This window comes from Podarcis filfolensis (assembly GCF_964270895.1).
Source record: "Podarcis filfolensis genome assembly, chromosome: 8".
Lineage (NCBI taxonomy): Eukaryota > Metazoa > Chordata > Lepidosauria > Squamata > Lacertidae > Podarcis > Podarcis filfolensis.
The window spans coordinates 33,908,378-33,936,006 of NC_139611.1; the positions used below are offsets into that span (position 1 = coordinate 33,908,378).

Sequence of the window (27,629 nt, forward strand, 5' to 3'; positions counted from 1 at the left end):
TTTTTTAATATGGGCCCCATCTAACCTATCTAATGTAGTATCATACCAGTTTAAACCAAATAATCCTGGGAAATGTAGTTTAATAAGGGCACTGAGAAGTGTTAGGAGAGACTTTCACCTTCCAAGATTCCCAGTTCTCAGAGTGATTTAACAACCAGTGACTCTTCCCAAGGAACTTGAGGGAATTGGAGCTCTAACAGGTCGTGGCACCTTCACCCAACCACAGTTCCAAGGATTGTGAGGCAAGCAATGAGTGTTTAAAGTGGTATGATGCTGCTTTAAACGTATAGTGCAGATGGGGCCATAAACAGAAACTAGGTTTTGAGTTGTAAAGGCACCAAGAGGAGCAGTTTATTTCCCCCTCCACTTTCAATTATTTTTGTAAGGGTTTGTAAGTTTTAAAAATTGAGTATAATGTCACTTTTCTTAATCATTACAATTCAAGTGGTATTTGGAATATAACAGTTATCTAGTTTTGAAATTTGTTAAAGTGCCTACTTAATAACATTACTTTTTAGAATTAGCAATTAGCTTCTATGGTGTTGAATATTCAGAGTTCAAACTCATGTCCTATATTATTCTTCAAGCTTTTCCAAAGTCTGCCAGTTGAGGGCAGCCACATTCAATGTTAACATTTTCTCCATATGTTTTTGGTGAAGGATTTTAACTTCCTACTTTCATGTTTTTTTCCAGGTACAGATATTTGGAAGTTTTAAGACTGGTTTATATTTACCTACTAGGTTAGTAGTCTTTAATTGCCCCTTATTCTTACACTGAATATCACATTTTTCCTTCCCTGCTTATATCTAACTTGTAAGTCATACTGAAATTGCATAACAGCTGTTTTGATGTTATGGAGATGAAAAGTTATATAATTTCACCGGAAAGCAAATTTGAAGTTCAAGGGAGTCAAAGTCGCTGTCAGCATCACTTTCTCTTTACTGACCTGGCTGTTGACAGAAGATAGTCCTGCACATTTATAAACTATTGTTTCTAATTATGTATTTCCAACCTTTACCAGTGGAAATCTGGCCAATGTGACTTCCAAGTACAGTTAGAATACAATAATAAAACTGCAGTAAGATTTATTGAAGCTCATCAGAATCCAGGAGAAGAGAGTCTAGCTGGAGCAGACACTCAGCTTATCTTTTGTCTAGTCCCCTCAATCTCCTGTTCGTTTCAGCAGGACATTTTGTGATCCTGTGGAGAGGCGAAGGGGCAGTCTACTTGGAGTAGGCATTGGTTGGTATATTTGCATGCCTCCCTTACTGTCTCTCACTCCTTTCCACAGGGCAGCTTGTGTCAGGCAATGCCCTGAGTAGACACTTCAGAGACAGCTGCTTGAACTGTCATTTAGTATTTGACCTAGATGATGCTGTGCAATAAAATATCTACCTGCTTACCTACCTGGCCACCTACTGTGTTCTAACACCAGGCTGGTGATGGATTTAAGCTGGAGGATTAACTGATTTATCGATGCTTCTAACCCACATTTCAACCGTAAAACTCCTTGGGGCGGTTTAAAGTTAAAAATCACAATAATAATAAATTCCAAAAACAAACAATGACAGCGGTGTCAGAAAAGAATCGACACAGGGTAGAAGTAGCAAAATGAAACCATTAAAAGCCATGGATGTGAGTTAAAAGCTCAAGTAGGTAGGATGTACTCAGCCTGGTATTTTAATGGTAACAGTGAAGGCTCCAGGCAAAGCTCCCGCGGAGGGAATTCCAAAGATGGGAAACTGCCATAGAAAGGGCCCTTTCCTGCAGTTGATACTCGCTTTATATCTGAAGACGGGAATTTGGAGAATGACCCAAGAAGGTTCACTTGGGTCATGATGGTATTTCAGGTACTTGCTCCCAGATTCTGTAGGATGGCACAGGGGGTGGGTTATCTATGTTGGAGATATTTGTGTCGTGCTGTGCCTTTGCTGTGGTTATGATTTTGTACATTCCCCTGCACATTTAGTTATATCGCCTCTGCGGCTGTGGTTCAGGGAGTCATAGTGTGTTTCCCGCCCCACCTTATCTTGGATCCTGCAGCTGAGAAACACTCTGTTCCTACAAATTTCACCATAACCTGTGAGCTGGGAGATATTTGCCCGAGAGACTTGGGGACTTCAGAGCCATAAGCCACCAAACTGCCAGGGATATTAGTTTGTATATTAGGAGGTGGCCATAGAGTGCCGTTTCTTGAACTCTCACTCCCAAGAAAAGTGCTTTGAGTCACTTCTGTTCACTTCAGAAATACATGGCATGAACAGGATTTTAGATCCCTGCCCTAGAAAAGCTTTGTGTCAAATTTAATCACAGTTCTGTGATTAAAAAGAAAGGTCTTTCTGAATTTACTTCATAGAGAATCGTCTGTTAATTTGCTGCCTCTTAATTTCAGTGATATAGACTTAGTTGTGTTTGGGAAATGGGAGACGCTGCCGCTTTGGACCCTGGAAGAGGCTCTCAGGAAACACAACGTGGCAGATGAAGGTTCAGTAAAGGTTTTGGACAAAGCAACTGTAAGTTTTTTTTTCCTCTCTCTCTATGCTTTACTAAAATTGGGTATTCTTTAACAAATAGAAAAAGAAAAAAGAAATACACTCAAGGAACTTTGTACTGTACAGCCGCCCTTGATCTCTGAAAGTTGCAAGCCGAATCAGTAAATTATTGTTGATTGCTGTTGCTTTTTAAATTCTCTGTATCTGTTAGAAGTGGGTCCTCACACATGCAAATAAGGCCAGAAGATTGAGGAAGGGGCAATAGAGTGCTTGGTAAGGAAGATTCTCATCCTCAGCAAAACAACTATGGGGGAGGCTGAAGAACACAAACCATGCATCTTTTTTCGTGGGCACACAGTTACTGCAAATGTTGCCAGTGGGACAATTTGCAGCATCCTTTTAAAAGAAGCCTTCCTTGCTTTATTACTGTTCTTGCGCCAGAATCCAGAGAACCACACAACTGGTTGTGCATGCCCAAAGGAGCTTTGGGTTTGCATTTCCCAACAAACACATCATTCTACACAGCAAAAGGACTGCCAAAACCAGTTTGGGAACACTGCATTGGGGGTTGTTGTCATTGGTGGTCTGCAGTTCAAAGAAAAGTCTGGTTTCAAAGGGCATCCTCAAGCCTCTGGTCACAAGTGTTGTTGCATTCTGGTCTCAGTAAACAGCCAAATAATCTAGACTTTTAAAAATTTTTAGAGACCAATTTCAAATCCTTGATGTACTTTAGCGCTATGAATTTGAGTCTAGTTGCTATTGCTTTTTTCAATGATATTTCCTCGAATCCTTACATGTGAATTCAGCTCCTGATGATGAAGCCACATTTTCTTTCTGAAGTAACATGAGAAGCACCTCTGGGATGTGAATGGCTTGCTTCTTATGTCAGGCCTTACATGAAGAATAGCTTTATTCTGTGGCCTCCTATCCCCCCCTACTGCCTGTTCATGACTGAGAAGCAACTGCTTTGTGATTGGAGTACTATTGCATCCCTCCATGGTTGTATAAAGGACCTCTTTTATGTAGCAAAAGGCTGATCTCTGTGAAGATTGTTTTGTTTTAATTTTAAGTGTGTGCTGTCCTTGTCTAACACTAAGCGTATAGGAGAAAGAGAGTTCACTCTTTGAGATAAATGTGTTGTTTTGCTTTTTCCTCAGGTCCCTATAATTAAACTGACTGATTCCTTCACTGAAGTAAAGGTTGATATCAGTTTTAATGTACAGAATGGGGTAAAAGCTGCTCTTCTCATCAGAGATTTTATCAAGGTTAGTTGATACATGGAAACATCAAAGAAGCGTTTCAGTAAAACGCGTTGCAAACTTTATATGAGAAATTGGGTGAGCAAAAACAGAACTCCACAGCACCTTCTGGTGTCACAGTGTTAGAATGCATAAACAACACATATAAAGTGCTTTTTCTTTGCCAGTGTAGCTGAGGCCACAGCTAAGCTTCAAGAGGTGTAGACAACAGATTTGAGGCACATTCTTGAAAATTCAAGTTGTTTCTCCTCTCTCAATTTCTTAAAAAATACATTGTATTTCTAATGGTCTCCATATGTTGTTGGACTCCTTTCCCCCCATCAGCCTCAGCAAGCCTGGCCAGTGGTTGGCATAGATGAAAATGTGCAGTCCAATAAAATCTGGAGAGCATCAGGTTGGAAAAGGCTGCTGCTAGAAAATCTCATCGCAGTCATGTTTAAAAGAGTGAAAACAATGAAACAATTGAGAGGGCCAAAGCATTTATATAGGGTATCTCCAGTGGTGGATTTGGTCTAGTAGAAGCTCTTGCAATTCGGCTGCCTTTCTCCAGGCCTTCCTACATCATGTTGTCTCCCAAAAGCTTTTCCTGAGTGCAGTGTGATCTGTATTCTGGTGAAAAAGAAGCCTTAAAATGGGAAATGGACTTAATCAGAGCCTGTGAGAAGTTGTATGGAAAGGATGGTGGTCCTGGGGTCAGACCTGGCCTACCCATGAGGCGGGGTGAAGCAGCCACCTCAGGAGGCAAAAGCTCAAGCAGTTGCACCCCATCCACCCCAGCCTTTTTGCTGCCACCGGAACACCGCCCCCCCCCCCCGCACAGTTTTGGGAAGAGGGAGACGTCCTGGTACATGACATTGCTGCTTGTCTTCCCCACCCCTGGGAAACACCCCCTCATCTCAATGAGTTTTGGTAAGAGGGGGGCATTCTGACAGCAGAAGAAGTGGTGGGATGGGCGGAGTGGCAGCAGCAGGGGGCAGGAGGTGGCACTTTTCTGTTTCAGGTGGCAAAACGGGATGGGCAGTCCTGCAACTACAACCAAGTTGAGCCTGCCTGCATGGCAAAGCTATTCACAAAAAAATGAAATGGAAGTGTTAGCTTTTAGTTTGCCAAAGTGGTCCTTAGCACTCGGCTGCCTATCGCCTCCTTACACACTGCTCAAGCTTGCATCCTGGGGAGGACACTCCAGTGCTGCTAACGCAGCGGTTTGACTTCAACCCCGGAGGCACATTCTATTGTCTCCCAAGACAGAACACCTGACCCTGAATGGTGTTGCTCCTTGTTTTTAATTATTATATCACTAGATGGCACCATAGGATATGTGTGGATCTGTCTGTGTCTCTCCCCAGTTAAAGTAGACTTTTTGAGCAGTCTTCCTGGTTATATTATTATTTATTACCAAATTTGATTGTACAATTAATGCAAGCGTTTGGTATCTCATACTATTTCCAGTATAGAAAGCTCTTATACCTTTAGCGTTGGATGAGTTTCCAGAGGAGTTTTGTTTGTTATTAGACAGACAACCAACAGGTTGTACATTTTATGGTGCGTCTGAGAGTGCCTGTAAGGTGGCTTAGGGCAATAAGTATGAATGCTGATTACACATTTTGTTAGCAAACTGGAAGTTAAAGTTCAGTGTGAGAAGGAATCTAGAAAAGGAACCATACAGGCTTGTCCACTAGTCATGCTAGTCCATTATCTGTTGTTTCAGCAAGTAGCAAATCAGCAAATAAATTGGCAGGCCCTTTTTCTCTTGCAAGGTATGAGTACTTTGAACACCACTGAGTGACAGTTCACCTATTAAGCTGTCAATATCTGCTGAGATCACAGACCCATATTCTTTGTGGAATACAGTGGTAACTCATGTTAATAACTTAATTCATTCCAGAGGTCTGTTCTTAACCTGAAACTGTTGTTAACCTGAGGTACCACTTTAGCTAATGGGGCCTCCTGCTGCTGCCGCACCGCCGAAGCACGATTTCTATCTCATCCTGAAGCAAAGTTCTTAACCCTTGTTACTAATTCTGGGTTAGCGGAGTCTGTAACCTGAAGCATCTGTAACCTGAAGTGTCTGTAACCTGAGGTACCACTGTAAATGGAAGTCTAATTACCATCTCCTTTTTCTCCCACAGAAATATCCTGTATTGCCATATCTAGTTTTAGTATTGAAACAGTTCTTGTTGCAGAGGGACCTGAATGAAGTGTTTACAGGTGGAATTGGATCTTATAGTCTTTTTTTAATGGCTGTCAGTTTTCTCCAGGTAAGTTGGGAGGAATTATTATGTTCTAGGTCATTAATGGCCTTTCCCTTCTTTTAAGTGTAATATCACTTCAGGGCACACAACATTGTAGCCCACCCATTGGCTGTAATAAAATAATTACTATAAAAATTGCATATAATGAAACTTAGTATGCTAACTAGTACTACAGTTAAATTTTTTGGGGTTAGCAGAATAGCTCTGAAGTGAAATGAGCACTGCTTTAGTAATAGCAGTTCTAAAATATTCACTTGTTTAAACTAATTATTTGCTTTGAATTATTTTGTACCATTTCTGCCAAATGTTTTGGGGATATTTTTATCTGCAAACTAAAAAGGCAAAGAGACATAAAGGAAAGGGTGTGGAGGGAAAAAGACAGAGGAGGAAGATCAGTGTGATAACATCAGAACAATGTGGTGAGGTAGCCTCACCCCAGATATGCCCATTCAGCTGCTTTGATCTGCTGAACTGCCACTGTTACGGGTGGTACATAATTCTTGTTCCGCGTTTTGTAAGAAATTGATATTTTATTGTGGCAACACTTAACAATTTGGAACTGCTTTCCTATGGACATCCGGCAGGTGTCTTCACTGCACTCCTTTCAGCATGCCTGCTTTTTTTTGTTTTTGTTTAGGCAAGCCTGTCCAGATATATAGAATATTGACAAGTGTTTTAGTCTGGTTTTGCATATCCCAGGTCCCAACTTCAGCTCACTCACTATACAGTGTGCTTCACTCACAATCTGGTTAGGTCTTTTTCGTGTGTTAAGTGTGTATGTTGCAACTTTCCATTTCATTCCTCCTTCAGAAGAATCCTGTGAAGGTTGATCATTTATTTTGTTCTATTTTATAGATTTGGGGCAGGGGGCAGAGTAAGGTAATGACTTGCCCAGACACCCCCAGAGTCTAAGTGGAAGGCTTGGGGCATTTTGCATTGGAAATAATTGAGTGATGGGATATGTGCAAAAGCTTTTTGTGTTTTGTCCCCTGAGCCAGCTATTAAATTGGTTGATTCTTTAATTTCACTATTGATTTTAGTGTTTACATGGATTGTAAAGGAATCTGGAGATTTTTTTGTAAATCATTTTTTGTTTTTGTTTCCCCCCCAATAGCTACATCCCAGAGAAGATGCTTGTACCCCCAACGCCAACTACGGTGTCCTTTTAATAGAATTTTTTGAATTATATGGGCGTCATTTCAACTACCTGAAAACAGGAATCCGAATAAAGGACGGTGGCTCATATGTGGCTAAGGATGAAGTGCAAAAGAATATGCTAGATGGCTATAGACCATCAATGTTGTATATTGAAGACCCACTGCAACCAGGTATTTGGGCTTTTCACTAGGCCATAGGAAAGTAAACAATTTCTATGGAGACTTTTAACCCAAGGATGCAACAAAGCAGCAGTAAAGTTCCTGAATTGCGTACAGTCTAGTGTCAGGCGATTCCCAACAAATTGGGGGTCTAAATGGTACAAAATGTAATAATATAAAACTGGTATTATGAAATGATTTTATATCATATATATATATATATATATATATATATATATATATATATATATATATATAAAAACACAGATGACCCACGAGGATAACCCTAAGACCAAAATGTGTGTGAGTTTATTTTAGAGTTGAGTAATTTCAGGTTAAGGGACGCGGGTGGCGCTGTGGGTTAAACCAACAGAGCCTAGGACTTGCCAATCAGAAGGTCGGCGGTTCGAATCCCCGCGATGGGGTGAGCTCCTGCTGTTCGGTCCCAGCTCCTACCCACCTAGCAGTTCAAAAGCATGTCAAAGTGCAAGTAGATAAATAGGTACCACTCTGGCGGGAAGGTAAATGGTGTTTCCGTGCGCTGCTCTGGTTCACCAGAAGCAGCTTAGTCATGCTGGCCACATGACCTGGAAGCTGTACGCCGGCTCCCTTGGCCAATAAAGCGAGATGAGCATCGCAACCCCAGAGTCGGCCATGACTGGACCTAAAGGGGTCCCTTTACCTTTACCTAATTTCAGGTTATGTTTGTTTGGAATTGTTTATATTATATAGAGTTTTAGAGTTGAGTAATATATATACATAAGCCAAAAGTAATAGCACATATGTCTAAAAGTGACCCACCTTATATACACATGCTCACATATTTGTATACATACACACACATGCTCTCTCTATGTGTATAATGTGTGAAATTTGAAAATATCTATATTGTGTGTTTTAATATATTGCCATTCCATAGCTGCAACTTGTACAGTAGAAGCTGGAAAACAAAAAGCTGATGAACTATCTCTCTGTATATGTATATCCCTCACCTTAAGGATCACTGAGGAAGACCATAAAGTCAAAAAGCATTTGGGATTATTTTGTTGAGTTGAATAATTTCAGGTTATGTTTTTAACTGTTTTTATATTTGTGATATAAAAGTGCAATATTTGTGTGATAAAATTGCTTATTACTTGGGATATTTAGATCCCAGCTGATTGGTAAATTAGCTTGTTTTGTTTTGTTGGGACTAATTTCCTTTTTGCAGTGTAAAATCATATTATATTCAGAGAAAATGTTTACCCGTTACAATCACCCTAATGGTTGTTTTCTTTTTTTAAGGTAATGATGTTGGCAGGAGTTCTTATGGTGCCATGCAAGTGAAACAGGCCTTTGATTATGCATATGTTGTTCTGAGCCATGCAGTATCGCCAATAGCTAAATATTATCCCAACAATGAAAGTGAAAGGTAAACATTATATGTATGTCCCAAGTTGGATCCATTAGTGATGTCACTCTTCCCCCCCCCCATCCTTTAAAAATCCAGTTAACCTTTCCTTTTTCTTAAAATGTTCACAGTATATTAGGAAGAATTATCAGAGTAACACAAGAAGTCGCAACGTACAGAGACTGGATATCAAAGCAATGGGGGATGCAGAATAGCACAGAGACGTCATGCAATGGTAAGATTTTCCTATATGTAGGTTTGCAAAACCCTTGCAGCCAAAAGTTCACTTTAGATCCTGGCACGGAGGCCTGTAATATAGGTATAAAAGCTTCTTCCTATTCAAGAACGTTTGATTTGCATTATGGACAGTTGCACAAAAAGCTTCAGCCATAATGGAGCTTGCTTCTTAGTAAACATATATAAGATTGCATGGACAGATACAGAAAAGCAGAGGCAAGAGGGCTTGCAAGCATAGGTTCATGATAAAGAGAGAAAAGGTTGACTTGATAACTGACTACTTTGGTAGAAAGAACACAGGGAGTAATAAATAGTGACATTCTCAAATAGAATAGAATATAGGCTGTGGAAGTTCCATAAGCAGTATAAGATACTTTGGGTTGTATCTGGCAGATTTTTTTTCTCAAGAGTAGGCTTGCTGAAGTCAGCGGATGTGATTTAAGTCCATTAGTTTCAGTGGGTCTACTTGAGTATGACATACTGTAGTTGGGAGTTCTCATTTTAAAACAAGTTGTTAACCCTCATGAGTTGCAGACTGAAATGTTGACAGCAGAATCTGCTAGAGCAGGGGTGTCAAACTCAAATTCATCGGGGGCCGCATCAGCAGTTTGGTCACCCTCAAACGGCCGGTTCGAGTTCGAGTGTCTTCAAAGCCCATGACACCTTTAACAGCTGGATTAAGTAATGCAGAGCTTCTGGCTCATGGAACACTACACCTTGATTTCATTTGAATACATATATGAATATAAAAATTGTTTCCTGTTTGGCTTGGTGTTTAAGTTACACAAGATGTGCAGGTTTTAATTTTTCTCATGCCCCAAATTTTAATCGAGCATTTGTTTCGATTTTTTCCCCTTTGCTACCTACCCTAAACCTTTGAGGAGGGCGGGAACTGATGGCCGGACCCTGTAATAACATTGAGGAAAAAATTGCATAATGTGTAAATAGCCTAAAAAAATAAACCAATTCCTTATCAGCTTTTCTTCCATATATAAATTTTTGCAACGCGCACCCTGCGGAAGCCGCGCCTGACCTTATTTACAAAACATGCACTTGCGTATCGAATTTGCTTTTGAATCGCGAATCCCCAGAGGCGGAGGATGCTGTTCATTGGGCAGCGCGGAAACGCGCCTAAAGAAATAAATAAAGAAAAGAAAAGCAAAAGCAAAAGCACGCCGCCCCGAGTATTCACAGGGTGCGCTCCTGAAACACAAGCACGCTCTCGGTCTCCCTCTCTCCAACGCGCGTGAAGCCGGCTCTGCCCTTCTCCGCGTTCCACCTCGCGCAGGCGCGCTGCGCTCCCACCGGGACTTATTTCACCCCGGCAAGCCCGAAAAGAAGTTGAGAGCAGCAGCAGCGGCCTCCCATATCCAACCCCGCCCTCGCCGTGTCAAATAAGTCTCGGCTAGGTAGCTGGAGGAGGGGGAGGCCTGCGCCTGCACAGAAGGGACCCGAGGCGTCCTGCGCGTGCGCCGCAGCCCAAGCTTCCCTCACAGATATATATAGACCAGACTACACGGGCCACATGACGAGGTCTGGCGGGCCGGATTCGGCCCGCGGACCTTGTGTTTGACACCCGTGTGCTAGAGGCTTGATCTGGCAGCAGTCCCTTCTGTTGTCATAACACTTAGAATGGTTGAGTCAAAAAGAAAACCAAAGCTGCATAAACTTAAATTGGCCACTCACTAAATCAAGGCCTGCTATTCCCAGATATTCTTAACAGCATAAAGCCTGTATGGAAGCATGCAGACTCTGATGATCCAGACTACGATATATTGAAAGCAGAGAACAGGAGGTAGAGGAGAAACTACAGTGTCAAAGATAGCTGAAAGAAGTGCAGTTAACCATGCTTTTCAAACCACCTGTGGCTGATACCCTGTGCCCATTTACTTAAAAGTAAGCCCCATTGAACACAGGAGTTGCTTCTAAGAAAACATGTTGTTGGGATGCACTGGAGGGATGAAAGAACTGTTGCAGGCAATTTACTAAATAGTCCTATTCAGAAAAGGTTGATTTGTTTTATTGATAACAGACCTAAACCCCAGTTCAAAACACACTAGATATAATGGAGTTTGCTTCTGAATAAATGTGCATAAGATTGCACTGATGTACACAGAGAAGCAGGGTGGAGAATCCTGCAAGGAAAAGAAAAATCATGGTCCAGAGAGACCAGAAAGGTTATTTGATAGCTAACTATTTCAATGCAAAGAACTGAGGAATAAAAATAAAAATGAATTGAGATAAATGATCATATCTATACCTTGACAGAGAGTCCCTGTTCTATACAGCATGTGTCAAAACATGAGTCTCTGAGGAGTGTGTGTTTCTGGTTAGTATATGTGTTATAGAGAACCATTCTGCCAAAGAGTTGTTTGTGCAAATCATGGATTTTAACAGAAGTTTTAGCAAATTCTTTTGACGTAGCATTAACTGAAAAGTTCCATGTCTGTAATAGGCACTTGGAGCACTGTGTCTCTGACAGCAATCTTTGTTACGCCATTTATAAATACTTTATGCAACTTTCCCAAAAGCTAAGAAGTAGTGTACAACCAACAAAAACGCTCCTAAGTTCTAAAGTTTAAAACGACAACATTTCACTTAGCTTTCCATTATGTCATCCTCTTTCAGTTATGCTATGCCATCCTTGGTGTGTCTTTAATGTAGCAAATCTTATTAATCTGTCCTGCCTTGCACAAGCTCTTTCAGGATGAAGCAAAGTTAGATCAGACCAACGCTTGGATAATTACCTACAATCTTTTAGAGAAACTTAACTGGCTTCAACTAAATACCCTCCAATCCAGCTAAAGTTAGTAATGAAGAAATCCCTTGGGGAGTAACACAACCTTAGTTGTGTTCATTGTGTTAACACCGGTTTCAGTAGTACATAGTAAATAGAGTTATTTGGTTAAAAGCCACGGTCTCAGATATGACTGGATTGCTGCCCTGAATGCCATTTAACACCTATTGTCATTCAGGGCTTTGAAACAAATTAAACCCGTCTTGCATGTCATTTTTGCACCAAATGCATCTCAGCTGCAAGCATGATGCAAAAGTGGAAACTGATTTTCTTTACAACCCATTGTGGTCTGAGAAGGGAGCACAGTGTGTGTTCATCTAACATGGGTGGGGAACTTGTGGCCCTCCTAATACTGCTGGTGTACATTTTCCCCAGACTATTCACCATGCTGGGTGGGGCTGGACCACATATTCCCCTGAATCCAAAACTCTCTATACTGTTGTGAGCAACTTCGTTGTTGTGAAAGAATGCTTATGTGCTCACTATTCTGTACTTTTTAACAGGTAATGGGGTGACCTTGATAGACAACCAGCAGTTGGACAAATGCAACAATAATCTTTCCGAAGGGAATGAATCACTAGGGAAACCTAGAAGTAAAACAGAGACACCAAGCAAACACTCATCAAATTCTTCATCAGGCCCTTTATCATCGTCATCTTCTACACTCTCCAGCTCCAGCGACGTAGTAAGTATCGTGCCCTGGTCACTGTCCCATTGGATTATTGTAATGCACACTAGCTTCCTTTGAAGCAGTGTAGTTACCCAGCTGGTCCAGAATATAGCAGCCAAACTATTGTCTGGAGCTATATGGAAGGCCACATTATGCAGTTCTTGTGTTGTCTTCATGGCCACTGTTTCCGGGCTCAGTTTGAAGTGCTGTGGCTCTGGTCTTTTAAAATAAAAACCTAAGTTGTCAGGGAACATGGTATCTTGGGAATTTCCTTGTCCCATATGAACCCATTCAGAAACAGTGCTCATTTTCTGAGGCCCCCCTTGTGGTACCACCGCTGGCAGAAGTTCAATTAATGGGAGCAAGAAAAATGACCTTTTAAAATTGTGGCATCCAGGTTATGCAATGGCTTCCCCATAGAAATGTGCCCACCCCTCCAGGAACACCAGCTTTTAAAAGGGCTCTAAAGACAGCCCTGGTTCAAGGGACATTTTAGTTAAAGATTTCAGACTTGGATAAGTTATTCCTTTTGTCTGTTTTGTATTGTGCTAATAGTCTTTTTTATAGTAGTATTCCCCCCCCCCTTTGCTGCTTTGTATCTTCATGCAGAGAAAGGCAGAATCAAACTGCTTTGCTCAGGAAAACCCCCTCCCACCACCACAAAGTTGTTTTGTGTATTTGGGGATGGGCAGCTTTGAATTTTCCATGCCTCAAACAGTATCCTTATAGCAAACAGTTTAAAAATGAAACAAAATTGTGAAGAGTTGCAAAAGCATATTTGTTTGCACTCAGTTATAAACTCATTCTTATCTTTTAGCTCCCAAAGGCTGTGCTTACATTATCAATTAAAACAAGACATAATAAAAAAGTGAGATACAAACCTGTGAGAGGGGCAAAAAAGCATAGGACAGTTCAAAAGTTGGGCAAAACAGAAAAGCATGTAGCGAATTAATAAAAAGCCAAGGCGAAGGCTAGTAGTCTGCCTTCTTCAGAAGAAGTTCTGAAATCTGGATGCCATAGTCAAAAACGCCATTCTGCCAGTCCCAGCCACCTAAACCTCCAAGGCAGTGGGAGATGGAATGTGGCAGTTCTCTGAGAAGAGTGCAGAGGGTGGTTAGTGACACCGGGGTTTATATGAGTCTGATCTTCAAGGAACATAAGTTTTAAAATGAAACAAAACCATACAGAGCAAGCACCTCTAAGCATACATTAAAGCAGCACCTTTGTTTATGCAGCCCAGCGATTATGGCAATATCTGCTTTTCTATTTTATGTTCTTAGAAACTATATATGTTAGTTTCAGTGGATGCCCTAAAATTTGGTGAGCGTTGATTGTTCACATGGGAATTCCAAAAACCACAAGATGGAAGTTTAAAATGTCCAGAAAGGGATATACTTTCCCTTACTACTCATACAGTAGTGAATGCTCGCAATAATTAGGCAATTGTCAGGATTCCCTGGTGTACCCTTGCACACACTCAGCGTCTCCCGGACTGTGATGCTTGTACTGCTCAATCCAGTTTCGATATGATGCTTTTGCTTTCTGTCTTTTGGGTTTGATATAGGCAACATGTGCTTGTACAGCTGCACTTGTAACTGGCAAGGCATATAGCTCACCAGCCCTGTATGGCAGCCCAACAGAGACTAGGTGATTCTCCAGCTTTTACTGCCTCGGACAAAAAACCAACCCAATGGATGCTGAAGCTCCCAGCAGCCCTTAGTACATTGCTGCTGGGTCAGTAGTTGTGCAGGCCTAGCCTTCTAGATCTGGGTTTCCTGGAAAGTGTATTCGCATCTGTAGGATATGAAAGAAATTTATGTTTGTATAGGACCTGCCTCCTTAGGCATTCCTGGTGCCAGACAAGAGCCAAAATGATCAGGACAGTAAATATTTGCCAGACTTGCATTAGCCTCTGAGATAATTAAAAAGAGGGGAAACGGTGTATGAGTTGGGATTGTCTTAAAGAGCTCTCTCTCCTCTAGCCTCATGGCTTCCATAGAAGCAGATTATCCAGAAAATGCAAAAAGAGCGAATTCCTTAGGCCTCTCTAACATGATAAAAGCTCGTTACATAAAGAAAAGGCGGGGAAGTATTGCATTTTATGCAGCTGTTGGTGGGTCTAAAATAATTAGATGGATGCTTGCATCAATCCAGCATTTTAAAAGCTCATTTTTGTGGAGAATATTTGCTTAGTACATACATGATATGTGATTTGGGAACATTCCCTTGGTACACATGTGATTTTGATAGGTCACTGGATCTGGGAGCAATAGAGGGCCCTTATCGCGTCTTATTTTTGAGAGCAGTAGTCCCTTACCTGGTTGTAGTTTTGAAGGTGCTGACCATCTGAAAGAACTGGCCTCTCCTGTCTTTCCCCTTAACTGACATGTTCCTGCTGATGCCTGTTTCCCAACAGGAGTCTGATGGAACACCATGCAAAACCTCTAAACAGCTGGGCTGCCGCCAAACTACAGCAAACAGAATGGCTACTCAGGACATATCACTGGGATCCACGCAGTTGAGTGGGAAAATACCAAGTGGCCAAACAGTGAATGCATCCAGTGTTGTAAACAAGTCCCAGGTTGGTAGGGCATTGGGCTCAATCACCTTGGTCCCCTTCCTTCTTCCACTGCCAGCAGCATTATCCTTAAGTGGCATCCCCACCCTGCCCGGGATTTCAGTACAGCATTTTGTTGCTTGCAGAAATTCTGTAACCTCAGGCTTACACAAGCTAGCATATTTTCCCTTGAGGTTGAAATCTGGAGGGATGGGGTCTCTTCCCCCTGCCCCTGCCTCTTCAGAGATTGATGGTAATGAGGAGGCTACTAAAATAAGACTTCTCCAGCAATAGGAAAGGGATCTATAAAAGGGGTTTCAGTGGTCACAAAAGAAATGTAGAGAAGTACATTTTTAGGCCATCGTTCTGAGCAAATGTCTGTCCAGAGCGACATACAATTGAAACCTAAGATAAATTTAAAACTCTAAAAGCTCAGCTATTGTAAGTCATCAGCACCTGACACAGAATGTTCTGCCTATATGCTTTGAATCGTTATGATGTGTTCACACACATTTTATGGGGTACCTGTATAACATCCTAAAACGGTTGCCTTATTTGCTTCTTCAGTTTTTTCTAGGCCACAGAGAATCAAACGTATTTTGGGAGCAATGGAACAGTAACACAGTCTCCGCAGGTGTAGATCTCCTTAGGGCTTTTGCGTATTTTTATTTAGAGGCATTGTTTTGACAAGTGCAGTGGTGCATTAGGGTGAGGCTATTGCCATTCATCTATACCACAGCATACCTTCATTGAGATTCCTGCATTGCAGGGCGTTGAACTAGATGACCCCGGGGGGGGGGGTCTCTTCCAACTCTATAATTCTTTCCAGTGAACATTGTTTTAGCTGTGTATTTTCCCCCAATCAAGTAGCTATTTTAATTACTACTTATTTGCCTATAATTTTAAAAATATTTGATGGTGCAATAGCACAGAAATGAAAATGCATTTTCTAGAAATTATTCAAAAGGGATTAAAAAACACTGCCTTTTGCATCTTTCCTGTCAGTGCCATGCCATTTTATCTTTAAAATGTGGATGTGCTTTTGCTCTTCCTCCTCCTCCTTTTTAACATGATTGGAGTAGTTGTACAATAGTGCTGAGATTTTGAAAATTCCAAGCCAAAATTTTAGACATCACTTTTAACAATTGGTCAGTAGTTCAAGAAATGGCATTTGCCCACTAGCTTGGATAGCAAGTAATTGAGGTGCATTCAAAGAGATTCATTCTATATACCCTCTGAAGGGTGAGAAGTCTGTTGAGATTCCATATGTAGCATACAATGCAAGATTAATTATAAAGCTGCTAGGAGCTGCTAGTTTGGAGTAGCCCTGGAAACTTCACATAAACCTTCCTGATCTGTATGTGACTTCATTCCTTGTGTGGAAGCACCATGGGCTGCTTGCCTCTCTGCTCATGTAACTGTGGCTCATGTGTTGCGAGAGCAAACAACCTGTACGTAGCGAGGGTGCTCACACTGGCTTTCTCGTCTTCTCCTTTGCAGCACGGATCCACGAGGTTATTCCGCACTTCTTCCAACAAAGGCTTCCAGGGTCCAGCAAATTCAAGCCATGGCACCTCGGTCATGAACAAACAGCACCAAGGCAGCAAATCACACCAGTTTTTCCACGGCAAAAAGAGGAAACACAAGAGGGACGTGGTCCTTCCAGACCTTTGTAGATAGTTCTCCTATCTGACAATTTTGACTGTTCTTCTGTGTGCAATGATCTCTCTCATGCTACAAGAGTAAGTTGGGACAGCGAATCCCCAGACCTCATCTGGAGTCTCAAAAGACTATGGGAACGTTGATTAGCAACGCATTTTAGTTTTTATTTTTTCCAGCTCGCCACGGAACAGATCATGAAGACTGATAACGGCAAAAGGGGGGGAGGGAGGGAAGAGGGAGCAGCAAAAGGCCACTTATGTGGCGAGTTATATGCTACCACAGGGTTGTTTAGGATATAAAAGCTTGAATGTAAAATAAATATTTCCCATCAGCTTTTATGCTGACCTGTAGGGGGGGGTAGTATTCAGTGTGTTTAAGGGGTTGGTAATGAACTAAAATAAAAGGATAAAAAAGTGAAAAAAAAATACTATATTTTGAGGGAAGCCCAAAGTTCAAAGGAGAGTGAGTAAATTCACGCATGATAATTTTTAAATTATTTTTGCATATATTTACCATTTTATTGTGTATCTATAGACGACCATATAGGAAAACTGACATTTGTAATAGTGGATTTGTTAATACTTTTTACATAACATTGCCATTTAAATTGTAGAAACATCCCCCTCCTTTTCCCTCAGGACTAGCTTAAAAATAATAATAATCTGAACTGTCAGCTGAACATCGGGACAACGTAGTGAGTTATATGGCTCAGAAATTGTGGTGTGCTTCCCCCACCCCCCCTTAGCATTGAAATGATTTAATAGCACATTTATGTGTCTGTACATGTTGCTTCTCTGAAGGAAAAAAGGCAGATAAGATGCAGGGGCGCAAAGACTTGTTTATAAAGTGTAAAAATGCATCATGTGTCAACTTGGAGCTTGTATTTCCTCTCGCACGAGTGGAAAATGAACTCTTCACCTTCTTTCTGATGTGCCATCTTCTCAGGCAAAAAGGGTTATTCCAGGTTAGTTTTCATCAGAAACCTTAGGGTTTTTTTATTATTATTTGATAGGAAACCAAGCTACTTGAGGGGGGGGGCAGGGAAGGAAGCACTTTGCTACATGAAGGAAAACATCTCAAGTTCATTGGTGATGTCTACATTTTGGGACCTCCTCTAAACCTTATGTCTTTTTTTGTGCCTTCATCCCCATTTTTTTCCTCCTTTACCTTGCAACTTTGTATCTTTTTCTTAAAAAAAACAAAAACTTGAGAAATGGAACTGTTAAGGCAGTTGGAAAAAAAAATTCCCTTGTTATCTCATTCCTTTTTCGGTATATTTTTAAATCCACTCAAAGAATTAAACGGTCTTCAATAATGGAAATAAATTTGTATTGCTGTCTAAAGAGCTGAAACCTTTTTCATATCCAAGTACTTCTTTGTCAAAAATCTCCCATCCCACCTTTTAAAAACATTTGAACATTTCCTAAGCTCAGCCATGCTGTGGGTTTTAAGACTGACAAGAAGTTCATGCAATGAATGCAAAATGGGACATGTAGGTTTGTAGTCACTTGCATTGTTTGCAAAAAGGATTTGGAGCACTTTAATTGATAGAATGTAAAGTGACTTTTACTGTAACATTTTTCTTTGAAGAGGAAAGTGTGTTTGCGTGCGTGCGTGAGTGTGTGTGTGTATTCAGTATGTAAGACTGTGTTCAGTGTATCCAGTCTGGAGAATGATGATGATCCTTTTATGAGGAATAATAATTAGCTTTTAGATGTTTTCTTTTATAATTGCAGACCAACTTGACCTTTAATAAGCACTGATCTAGTGCAAAAGCTTTTTAAGTAAAATAATGCAAAATGACCAAAAACTGTCATCACTGAAAACTTAATAAAACACACACTCTTGATGGTAAAGCATTTATTTAACTTCCAAGGAAATGGAGGAGGGAAACACAACCTAGCCCACCCTAATGCTCAAGAACACTAAGCTTAAAGGAAAAAGAATGTTAACCTGTCAATGTTTTCAATTTTAGATCCATATTCTGTTCTGATCAGTTTTTATCAACAATATTTTTGTTACTATAATTTGCTGCAAGTACATTATGCATTATTGAAAAGTATTTATTTTGAATTTTAAAAATGTTTTATAACTGTGTAGGCCTACCTTCACTGCTTTGGGAACAAATTCTAAATTATAGTAATCCAGTATTACTAGCTGCTGTTATCAAACGCTGTTACAAATGTGTAATACATCGATCTGTATTACTTAACCACACTGAAGGGTTGTTGTTATTATTTTTATCATTATTTAATTTTTCTTCTTCAAAGAATCACCCTCATTGTTGGAAACAAATGTTCTGTCGGGATGCAGAGTTTGGTGTTCCAATAAGCATGTGATTATTTTAATGTGGGTGGTAGCGGGAAGATAATCTTGATTCCGTTGGGAATCTTAGGTTTGCCTCAATTTATGGTTTTCATAAATTTTAATGGAAAATTAGCTTTTCCTGGACTGCTCGAGTTTCATTTTGTAAACAGTATATTTCTTAACAGAAGACAACATCGAAGAAAAAAAAAAGCATGAAGGAGAAATTGAGGTATTTACTTTGCCTCAGATTACCAGCATTGTATTCATGAAACACTGTATGTCTAAGCAAAACTTTTATTTAAACTGGACAGTTGAACTGTTCGCCTTTTTCAATCTGAAGTAAAAAGAAAATAGCTTCGAGTTTTGCCTGCTCATTTATCTTGTACATTTCATCTCTGTATTCAACTCAAGTCTAATTCCCTTTTTGAGTTTGAATACTTTTTTGTGAACATTTTGTGGAAATATATATAGATATAAAATAAACGTTTAAACACCCACATTTTTAAAAATCATTCGTGACATCCATTTTCTTTTGAAAGGCATGCGATTCCACCCCCACTCACCCCCCATATCCACATGCGCACAGTCTCCAGCCACCCACTGCAAACTCCAAATGGCCAGACTACATAGGAGCATAGGAACACTGAACGAGACTCGGCTGGCCTGTCTAGCTCAGCGTTGTCCACAGTGACCAGCAGCCCTACCTGGAGATGGCACCTTCTGCATGCAGAGCAGATGCACCGCCACTGAGCTATGGACCTTGCCCTAAAGACTGCACAATAGTGGTGGTAAAGTTGGGGCTGAGGGATGGCATGGAACAATCCCAGGAGTTGAGTGGCAGCCGATCCCCTGGGTGTGAGTCCTGAGACTGTGCGACACGGCACATACCTGCATTTAACCGTTCACTCCTCTGCTTGCATGAACAGCAAAACAATTGCAGCTTCCAGGTTTAACACAAGCCTTCCATTATGTACAAACTGGAAGATAACAGTTAATGGCTTCTAAAGGAGCCAGGGTTTGGAAGCAAGCTTTAAACCAGGGTTGGATCCTGGGTTTTTTGTCTCCCAAAATAGTTCTTGCTTCTCACACAAAACAGGAAGCTTGTTTGTGTGATTGCTTTGGTGCTCGTGAAAGGGGAAGAGTGAAGGAGCTGATGCTCCTGGGCTGATTGAGCCAGGATTTGATCTCTGAAACATGGCTGCTGTGCAAATCATCTACTGTAGCATATGTGACGTTTCGTTTTGAATTTACTGAGACTGGCAACAGCACAGTACAAGAATGGCAGGTAGGTGTGTAGATCTTTTTATTATAGGGAAGCCCACATGCTTTTGACTTATCTGTATCCGCAAATGCTACAGCAACCCCACGGCCTTCAAGTTGCCTGCTTATTGTATAGTACATTTTATTTCCCACTCCATCTCCTACAAGGGCCTTTATATCTGTTGACAGCCTACTTTGAGTGCAGTAATTGCAGAAAAGGGTCTATAAATAGACCTGATTTTATTTGTGCCTGAATCCAAGAGGCCAGGAAACATTTCATAGCCAACTGTCTCCTTCAGCCTTGCAGTTAATGGGTTGGCAAGGAAAGCAATTTTTGTGCATGTGTCACGCATGTGGCCCTGGTACAGGAGTTCCTTGTTGAACTCTATTGTGTGCACAGGGCCACCTATTAAGTGTATTTTTGTTTTTGTTTTGTTTGTTTTTTGACGAAAGGTGCATCTCTCTGTATGCAAGGAGAAGCCCCACCATAGGCAAGGAGGACTCTGTAAGCAGTGATATGTATATGGAGCAATAGATTGCAGTGGGGTGGGGGCACTGTGTGTGATCACAGAATCACCTGCAGAACCAAGTAAGTCGCATTATAGTTTACGCTAGTTCAGTTTTTAACAATGGGTTATGCAAGGAAACAATTCTCTCTAGCCCAAGACTGAATGCACACTTATGTCTTTAAAGCACATTCAAAGCACATTTCCCCCCTCTAAAGAATTCTGGGCGCACTAGTTTTAAGGTGAGTGGGAGTTGTAGCACTGTCAGGGGGAAACGACAGTGCCCAGAATTCTTTGAAGGGGGGAAATGTGCTTTGAATGTGTTTTAAAGGTGTAGTGTGTACAGAGCCCAAATAGTTCATTAGGTTTCCACAGAAGGAAAATGATTTGTCTTTTACATGGAAGATGAGAGCTTGTTTTCACTCTTCATTGTCTCTTGCAAAATGCTAAAACAGTAAGAGAGAAATAAAAAACATGTAAGCGACAGGAGCTAAACAACATGTGCAGTAAAAATAGTCTCCTCTGGTCGACAGTGGCTCGTGGGCAGACTTACAGCTTGTTAAATCCTGGAAGAAAGTTGAAGAAAACATTACATGAGGAGGTTGAGAGAGTGCATGAATCCCATGTTTGTTTTCCTACACTACAACGTAATACCAGAGCATGATTTGGAATCATCTGAATCGTACCACAGACAAGTAGAGGCAAGAAGCTTGCGGGTATAGGTTTGTGGTGTATTATAGAGTTTATAATAGATTCATAGGAGTTGGGAGGCACCCCAAGGGTCATCTAGTCCAACCCTCTGTAATGCAGGAATCACAGTTAAGTAATTCTTGACAGATGACTATCCAACCTCTGTTAAATCTCCAGTGGAGAGGCCACCACCTTGGAGGTAGTCTGTTCCACCGTTGAACAGTTTTTGATGTCAGAAAGTCATTCTTAATGTTTAATCATAATCTCCTATTTTGTAATCTGAACCCATTGGTTCAGGTCCTACCCTCTGGAGCAGTAGAAAATAGGCTGCAACAGCCCTTTAGATATTTGAAGATGGCTATCGTGCCCCCTCTTAACCTTCTCCAGGCTGCACATACCCAGTTCCCTCAACCAGTGTTCAAAACTCGCATTGTTCTAGGCACATTTTGTGAAAGGGAATTTCATTAGCGGGAGCAGCTTCTGAGCTCTGGGCGCAGTTCTGCACCTAAGATTTCAGATTAAAACTGCAGAGTGGAAGGAAAGGAGGACCTTTTTCTGCCTCCCCACTTCCAGCTACACTCTGAAGACTGGAGAAGAGACCCTCTGAAGAATATTAGGGGGCTGAGCAGGGGAAGGATTAGACATGTGAAAAATGAATAGAAGATTTTAGCTGCAGTTCATTCATTTTCAGCCTTGCATTCTTGTTATTAAAAAAGCGTGCCTAGACATTCCGTTGCTGCGCCCATAACCTAGGTTTAAGGTGCCATTTAGCTCCTAGCTTTCATATCTCAGTTTCTAACACTGCCCTCAACCCATCCTTCATAAGGCTTAGTTTCTAGACCCTTGATCATCTTGGTTCCCAACCCCCCTGCACACGTTCCAGTTTCCCAAAATCATTAAACGGGAGGCGGGGCGGGGAGAACTGGGCACATTACTCCAGGTGGAAATATTCTCTGAGGGTTGGCATTCTCACAAGGAACTGAGACAGTATATAGGGATGGTAACAGTCTCAAAACATGGTTATGTAAATGTTCATATCTAAATGACTGCAGTGAGCCACGGAGGTGTTTCTTGGTTAAAGAGATAAGTCCCTCTTTCTAGGAGCAGATCCCCTGCTTTACACTCATCTGAGTGTGCATACCATGATTAACAGAAGTTTTGGGAAATTCGTTTGACCTGGCATGAACAGAAGGTAGCTGTTTTGCCTCTGCTGAGGGCACTTCGCCTGCTGCTACTTAGATTAAGAAAGGAGGGGGGGGAGTCTGTGTGTGTAAGCAGAACAAGTGCAAATGGCAACATCAGTTCATGCTTTTTGTTTAGTTACTTGCTCTGGCTCAGGATGCTGCGCTGTATACAGTGGTACCTCGGGTTACATACGCTTCAGGTTACAGACTCCGCTAACCCAGAAATAGTACCCTGGGTTAAGAACTTTGCTTCAGGATGAGAACAGAAATTGTGCTCCGACGGCGCGGCAGCAGCAGGAGGCCCCATTAGCTAAAGTGGTGCTTCAGGTTAAGAACAGTTTCAGGTTAAGAACGGACCTCTGGAACGAATTAAGTACTTAACCCGAGGTCCACTGTATTGCCTTCTGAATCAAGTATTTATTTTACGTTCCCTGTAGTGGGGAGCCTGTGGCCCTCCATCTGTTGTTGGACTTTGACTCCCATCGGCGCCAGCACTTACAGCTAATGCCCACAGATGATGGAAGCTGTAGTCCAGCAACATCTGGAGGGCTGCAAGTTCCCTGCCCCTGTTTTACACATCACATTCATCCTAGATTAGCCTCCAAAACAGCTTGCAATTAAAATCCATACAAAAGAATAATCAAAATATGCATACATGGTAGCATTTTTTGCTATCTTCTGTGGACCACCAGAATCTGTGGAAGATTGGCAAGTAAAGATGGTCAAATACATGGAGCTGGCAAAGCTGACGGGGAAGATTCGGAATCGCTGTGATGATTTGTTCCAAAAGGACTGGGGCAAATTTATACTCTATATGAAAGAAAATTGCAAACAGTTGAATACGTTTGTAGGTTTAAGTTGAAATGTTTGGTAATGGGAAATTAAGGAGCTGATTTGCTTATAAGTAGGTGATTGTTAAAAGATTGATTTAAAGTAAAAAAGTGAATTTAGGAATGTGAAGAAATTGGTAATGAGATATGGAAGTCTGTTAGAGGGAAGGAAGGAGGTTGATGCTTTATTTAAGCAATGTCTTAAGTTATTTTTTGATACTGAAATGTAATAAAATATGGACAACTTAATAAAAATTATATTAAAAGAAAACAAAGTACGAAGGCATTTGCAAAAATGCAAGCAGACAATAAGGGATGTAAAAGAGAGAATCTGAGACATGTAGTAAGTTTTTAGCTTAGTATAAAATGGTGTGCTGTTCTGCTGACCTTGCTCCAAAAGAATATTATACAGCTGGAAAAGGTTCAGAAAAGAGCATCCAAAAGGATCAAGGGGGTGGAGCAATTCACCTATAAGGAAAGGTTCCAACATGTTGGCAGAGACCCTGAGGGTCACCTAGTCCAACCCCTTGCAATGCAGGAATCTCAACTAATGCGTCCAAGACAGATTATCATCCAAGCTCTGTTTGAAAATCTCCAAACAAGGAGAGTCTACCACCTCTCATGGGAGTCCATTCTACTGTTGAATAGCTCTTACTGTCTGAAAGTTCTTCAGAACGTTTAGTCAGAATTTCCTTTCTTGCAACTTCAATCCATTGGTTTGGGTTCCAGCCGCTGGAGGAGAATACAAGCTTACTCCATGTGACAGCCCTTTAGATATTTGAAGGTGGCTATCCTATCTCCTCTCAGTCTCTGCTTTACTAGGCTAAACATACCCAAACGTTCCTCATAAAGCTCAGTTTCCAGACCCTCGATTGTCTTGGTTGCCCTCCTCTGTAGACATTGCAGATTGTCAATATCGTCCTTAAATTGTGGTGCTCAGAACTGGACAGAGTATTCCAGGAGTGGTCTGACCAGGGCAGAGTAGAACAGGACTATTACTTGCCTTGATTGAGACACTATACTTCTGTTGATGCAGCCTAGAATAGCATTAGCTCCCCCCACCCCCCAGCATCACACCGTTGACTCATGTTAAGGTGTGGATCCTTTTCACTTGCACTATGGGCAGTCCAGGTGTCCCCCATCTTATATTTGCGCAGCTGGTTCTTTCTGCCTAAATGCAGAACCTTAGATTTGTCCCTACTGAAATTCATTTTCTTCGTTTCTGCCTAGCTCTCCAATCTGTTAAGGTCATCTGGAATCCCAAATCCAGAAGTGGCTTTTACATCATGTGAAAGCTCAAATATAATGTGGAAATTAACCGTTCAGAAAATAAAATTAACTCCTTTGTGAATGCAGCTTTCGTTATTTGGGTAGAAAACATAAGTTTCTAAAAAAAACACCTCCCACTCAGTGTCCTTTGGTTCTAAGAATTTTATTTGTGGTAAATGTAGTCTACCTATTCTGCACGAACTCCACTTGCGACCCTAACAGCCTCTCAGTATTCACCACCCCAATTTCCTGTGCTTTGTAATCTAATTTAGCCTAGTTCAAGTTTCTTGTGTGGGGGGGACTTCTAAAGGTTTTGGGGGGCAGAGGTAACTTCCTGGATTTCTTCCTTCCTTCCTCCCTCGCAGTCAGAATATAACAGGTGTTTTTTGTTCTTAGTAAAAGAGTGACACTTTGTGCTTAAATTGCTTTTTTCTTTTTCACTAATCTAAACAAGCTTCATATGAATAAGTGCTTTGTTGCTACACAGCCATGTCTTTATCACGGTAATTGCACTGGGAAACTGCAGCTGAGCTGGCACCAGAAAAACCCAGTGTGAAGATAAGAAACATAGTTTCTCGTGTATCCACCTGTCTTTGTCATTTTCTAGTTTTTGCATGCATGCATGCCCTCCGTGAACACTATATATCACAACCCTTTCAGTGCTTCATGTTACTTTGTCATTGTTTCACCCAATGAATCCTGGGAACTGTAGTTTGAGAAGTGCGTGGAAGCACAGAATTACAGAGCTGTATGATTCAAGACCACTGGAGCAGGAGTGGCAAATGGCTGACCTGTGAGTGAAGTTTGGTCTGCAAAGCATTTTTTTTTTATTATTTTTTTGCCCCCAGCAGTTTCTGCCTCTGTGCTGGTGATTTAAAAAAAAAAAAGCACCAGTTGTATGTATGCAGCACTCTTGCCGAAAGCTTACTGGCTGCTGTGGCTGCCCAGATGGGGAAGCCAGATAGCTCAGTGGTACAGCATCTGCTCTGAATGTGAAAGGTCCTAGATTTAATTATTGGCATGTTCAGATAGGTTACATTTCTTGCCCTATGAGAAACCTTGAAGAGCTACTGCCGAAGGTCATCAGATCCACATAAGCACGTCAGCCCAGGAATTTATTGGAGAAAAGAAGTACACCTAACAATAGGGTTTTTTTAAAAAATACTGCTCTTATAACACTCAAATATAATTATTAATATTTGCATTTAAATAAACTAAAAAGGCCCAAATGCTGTGACCTTTCTTCACTGGGTGTGGGGGGGGGGGGGATTGCTCCATCCCCCTGATCATTTTGGTTGCCCTAAACTGGATAACATCATCCCCAGCAAAGGGAGAGGAGAAGGTAAGCAACTTTTCAGGAGTACTATATTACAATAGCGCTTTACACTTAGCTGTGATTCTCAACAGCTGGTGTTCAGAGGCATACTGCCCCCAACAGGGTGGACATTACTGAGCTTAATGGACCAACGGTCTGACTCAGAAGAAAGCAGCTCCCAGTGTTCCTACAGATTTCTTAGCTAGATCACCAGAAGGGGGATGCTCTCCAAGCACTCTGGAAGCAGGAATTTTTGCTTTGATCTGCTCTCCGCCAGCGCTTGGGAAACAGTGGAGCAGTTTCATGAGCACTCCAATTTGCTCTGATCTCGCATCTCTGATCCGCTCTGCTCTGTTAAATGACTTGGGAATACTGCAGTGAGCTGGTCTCCTGAAAATGAAAAGCATGGTCTGGAAGTGGAGACTGTATGTAGTCGAAGACTGTCAGAAGTCGCTGTTGCTAATCTTATCTGGGAAAGGAGGGAGGGGTCTTGATCCAATTTTTATTGGTATCTCTTGCCTTCCCAATGTAGAACTGCTGTCTCTTGCTTGATTGTTTTTTAAGAACCAATGCCTGTTTGTGCATGCACATACACTGTCAGAGCATGGGTGACCATGCCCAGTTTTTGGACATCAGCGCAGCCTGTCCACCCTTCACAAAACTACAATAGCTTCCTAGGGTTCTCTGGGCAAAAGAAATGGCTGCTAAGCTGCCTATGCCTTGTTGGCACAAGAGGGGGTCAGAGTCACAAGAGGGGGTGACGATGGTCACTAGCTTAGATGGCATTATAGGGGGAAACAGACAAATCCATGAAGGATAGATCTATCAAAACTATTGCCCGTGAAAAGTTGAACATAACTGAGTTCCAGAGGCACTGTAACTCTGAACACCAGTTGCCAGGGAGTGACAACACAGGCCCTGCTGTTACCTTCAAACTGCTTGTGGGCTTCTGGAGGAATCTGGTTAGGCACTGTGGGAAGCTGCAGGCCAGACTAAATAGACCTTTGGTCTGACACAGCAGGACTTGTCTTATGTGTGGCTATCAATACCACCTGCCTTCTTACTAAAGGGCACCTCAGGCAGGAGAAGTAGGGCTCAAAGGCAGTTTTTGTCTTTTTGCTTGGAGAACAGCTGATGAATGTTCTTTGTATTCCTGCTTGTATTAATGAAATTCAGAAGGCACTCTAGAAAAGATGATGTGTCACCGGTATCTGGCAACCCAGCTGACTGCCACATGTCCAGTGGGTGTCATTCTAAGGTCACGATCACACCAAACATTTAGCGCAGCAGTATGGTATCTCTTTGAACAGTCATGGCTTCTGTCAAATTATCCTGGGAGCTAAAGTTTGTTATGGATGCTGAGAATTGCTAAGAGACCCTATTCCCAGCCCCCAGAGCTATCAGTTCCAGAGTTCCCTGGGAAGAGGGACTGATTACTCTGTGGACTGAACTCTTTGAGGGGGAAAGGGGGTCTCCAAGCAGCCCTCAGCACTCTTAATAAACTATAGCTCCCAGAATTCTTTAGGGGAAGCCACGAGCATTTAAAGGGGTATCACTGTACTTTAAATATACAGTGGTACCTCAGGTTACATATGCTTCAGGTTACAGACTCCGCTAACCCAGAAATAGTACCTTG

General features: G+C 41.6%; 1 protein-coding gene across 3 annotated transcripts in view; it reads left to right on the forward strand.

Moving 5' to 3' along the window:
- The window catches only part of TENT4B (terminal nucleotidyltransferase 4B), a 54,296-nt gene extending 34,997 nt beyond the window's left edge, over positions 1-19,299 (forward strand). Inside the window, exons 3-12 of one of the 3 annotated variants that reach the window (XR_014551223.1) lie at positions 694-740; positions 2,393-2,513; positions 3,650-3,757; positions 5,881-6,009; positions 7,118-7,331; positions 8,604-8,730; positions 8,841-9,510; positions 10,534-12,428; positions 14,830-14,994; positions 16,471-19,299. Coding sequence is in view for 2 of the 3 variants with exons in the window: in XM_083626039.1 (XP_083482165.1) it covers positions 694-740; positions 2,393-2,513; positions 3,650-3,757; positions 5,881-6,009; positions 7,118-7,331; positions 8,604-8,730; positions 8,841-8,944; positions 12,247-12,428; positions 14,830-14,994; positions 16,471-16,650 (1,377 nt within the window). In the remaining variant the exon portion in view is untranslated. The remainder of the gene's footprint in view (positions 1-693; positions 741-2,392; positions 2,514-3,649; positions 3,758-5,880; positions 6,010-7,117; positions 7,332-8,603; positions 8,731-8,840; positions 9,511-10,533; positions 12,429-14,829; positions 14,995-16,470) is intronic. The other 2 variants (XM_083626039.1, XM_083626040.1) reach the window with 2 other exon arrangements.
- The last annotated feature ends 8,330 nt before the right edge of the window (positions 19,300-27,629 follow it).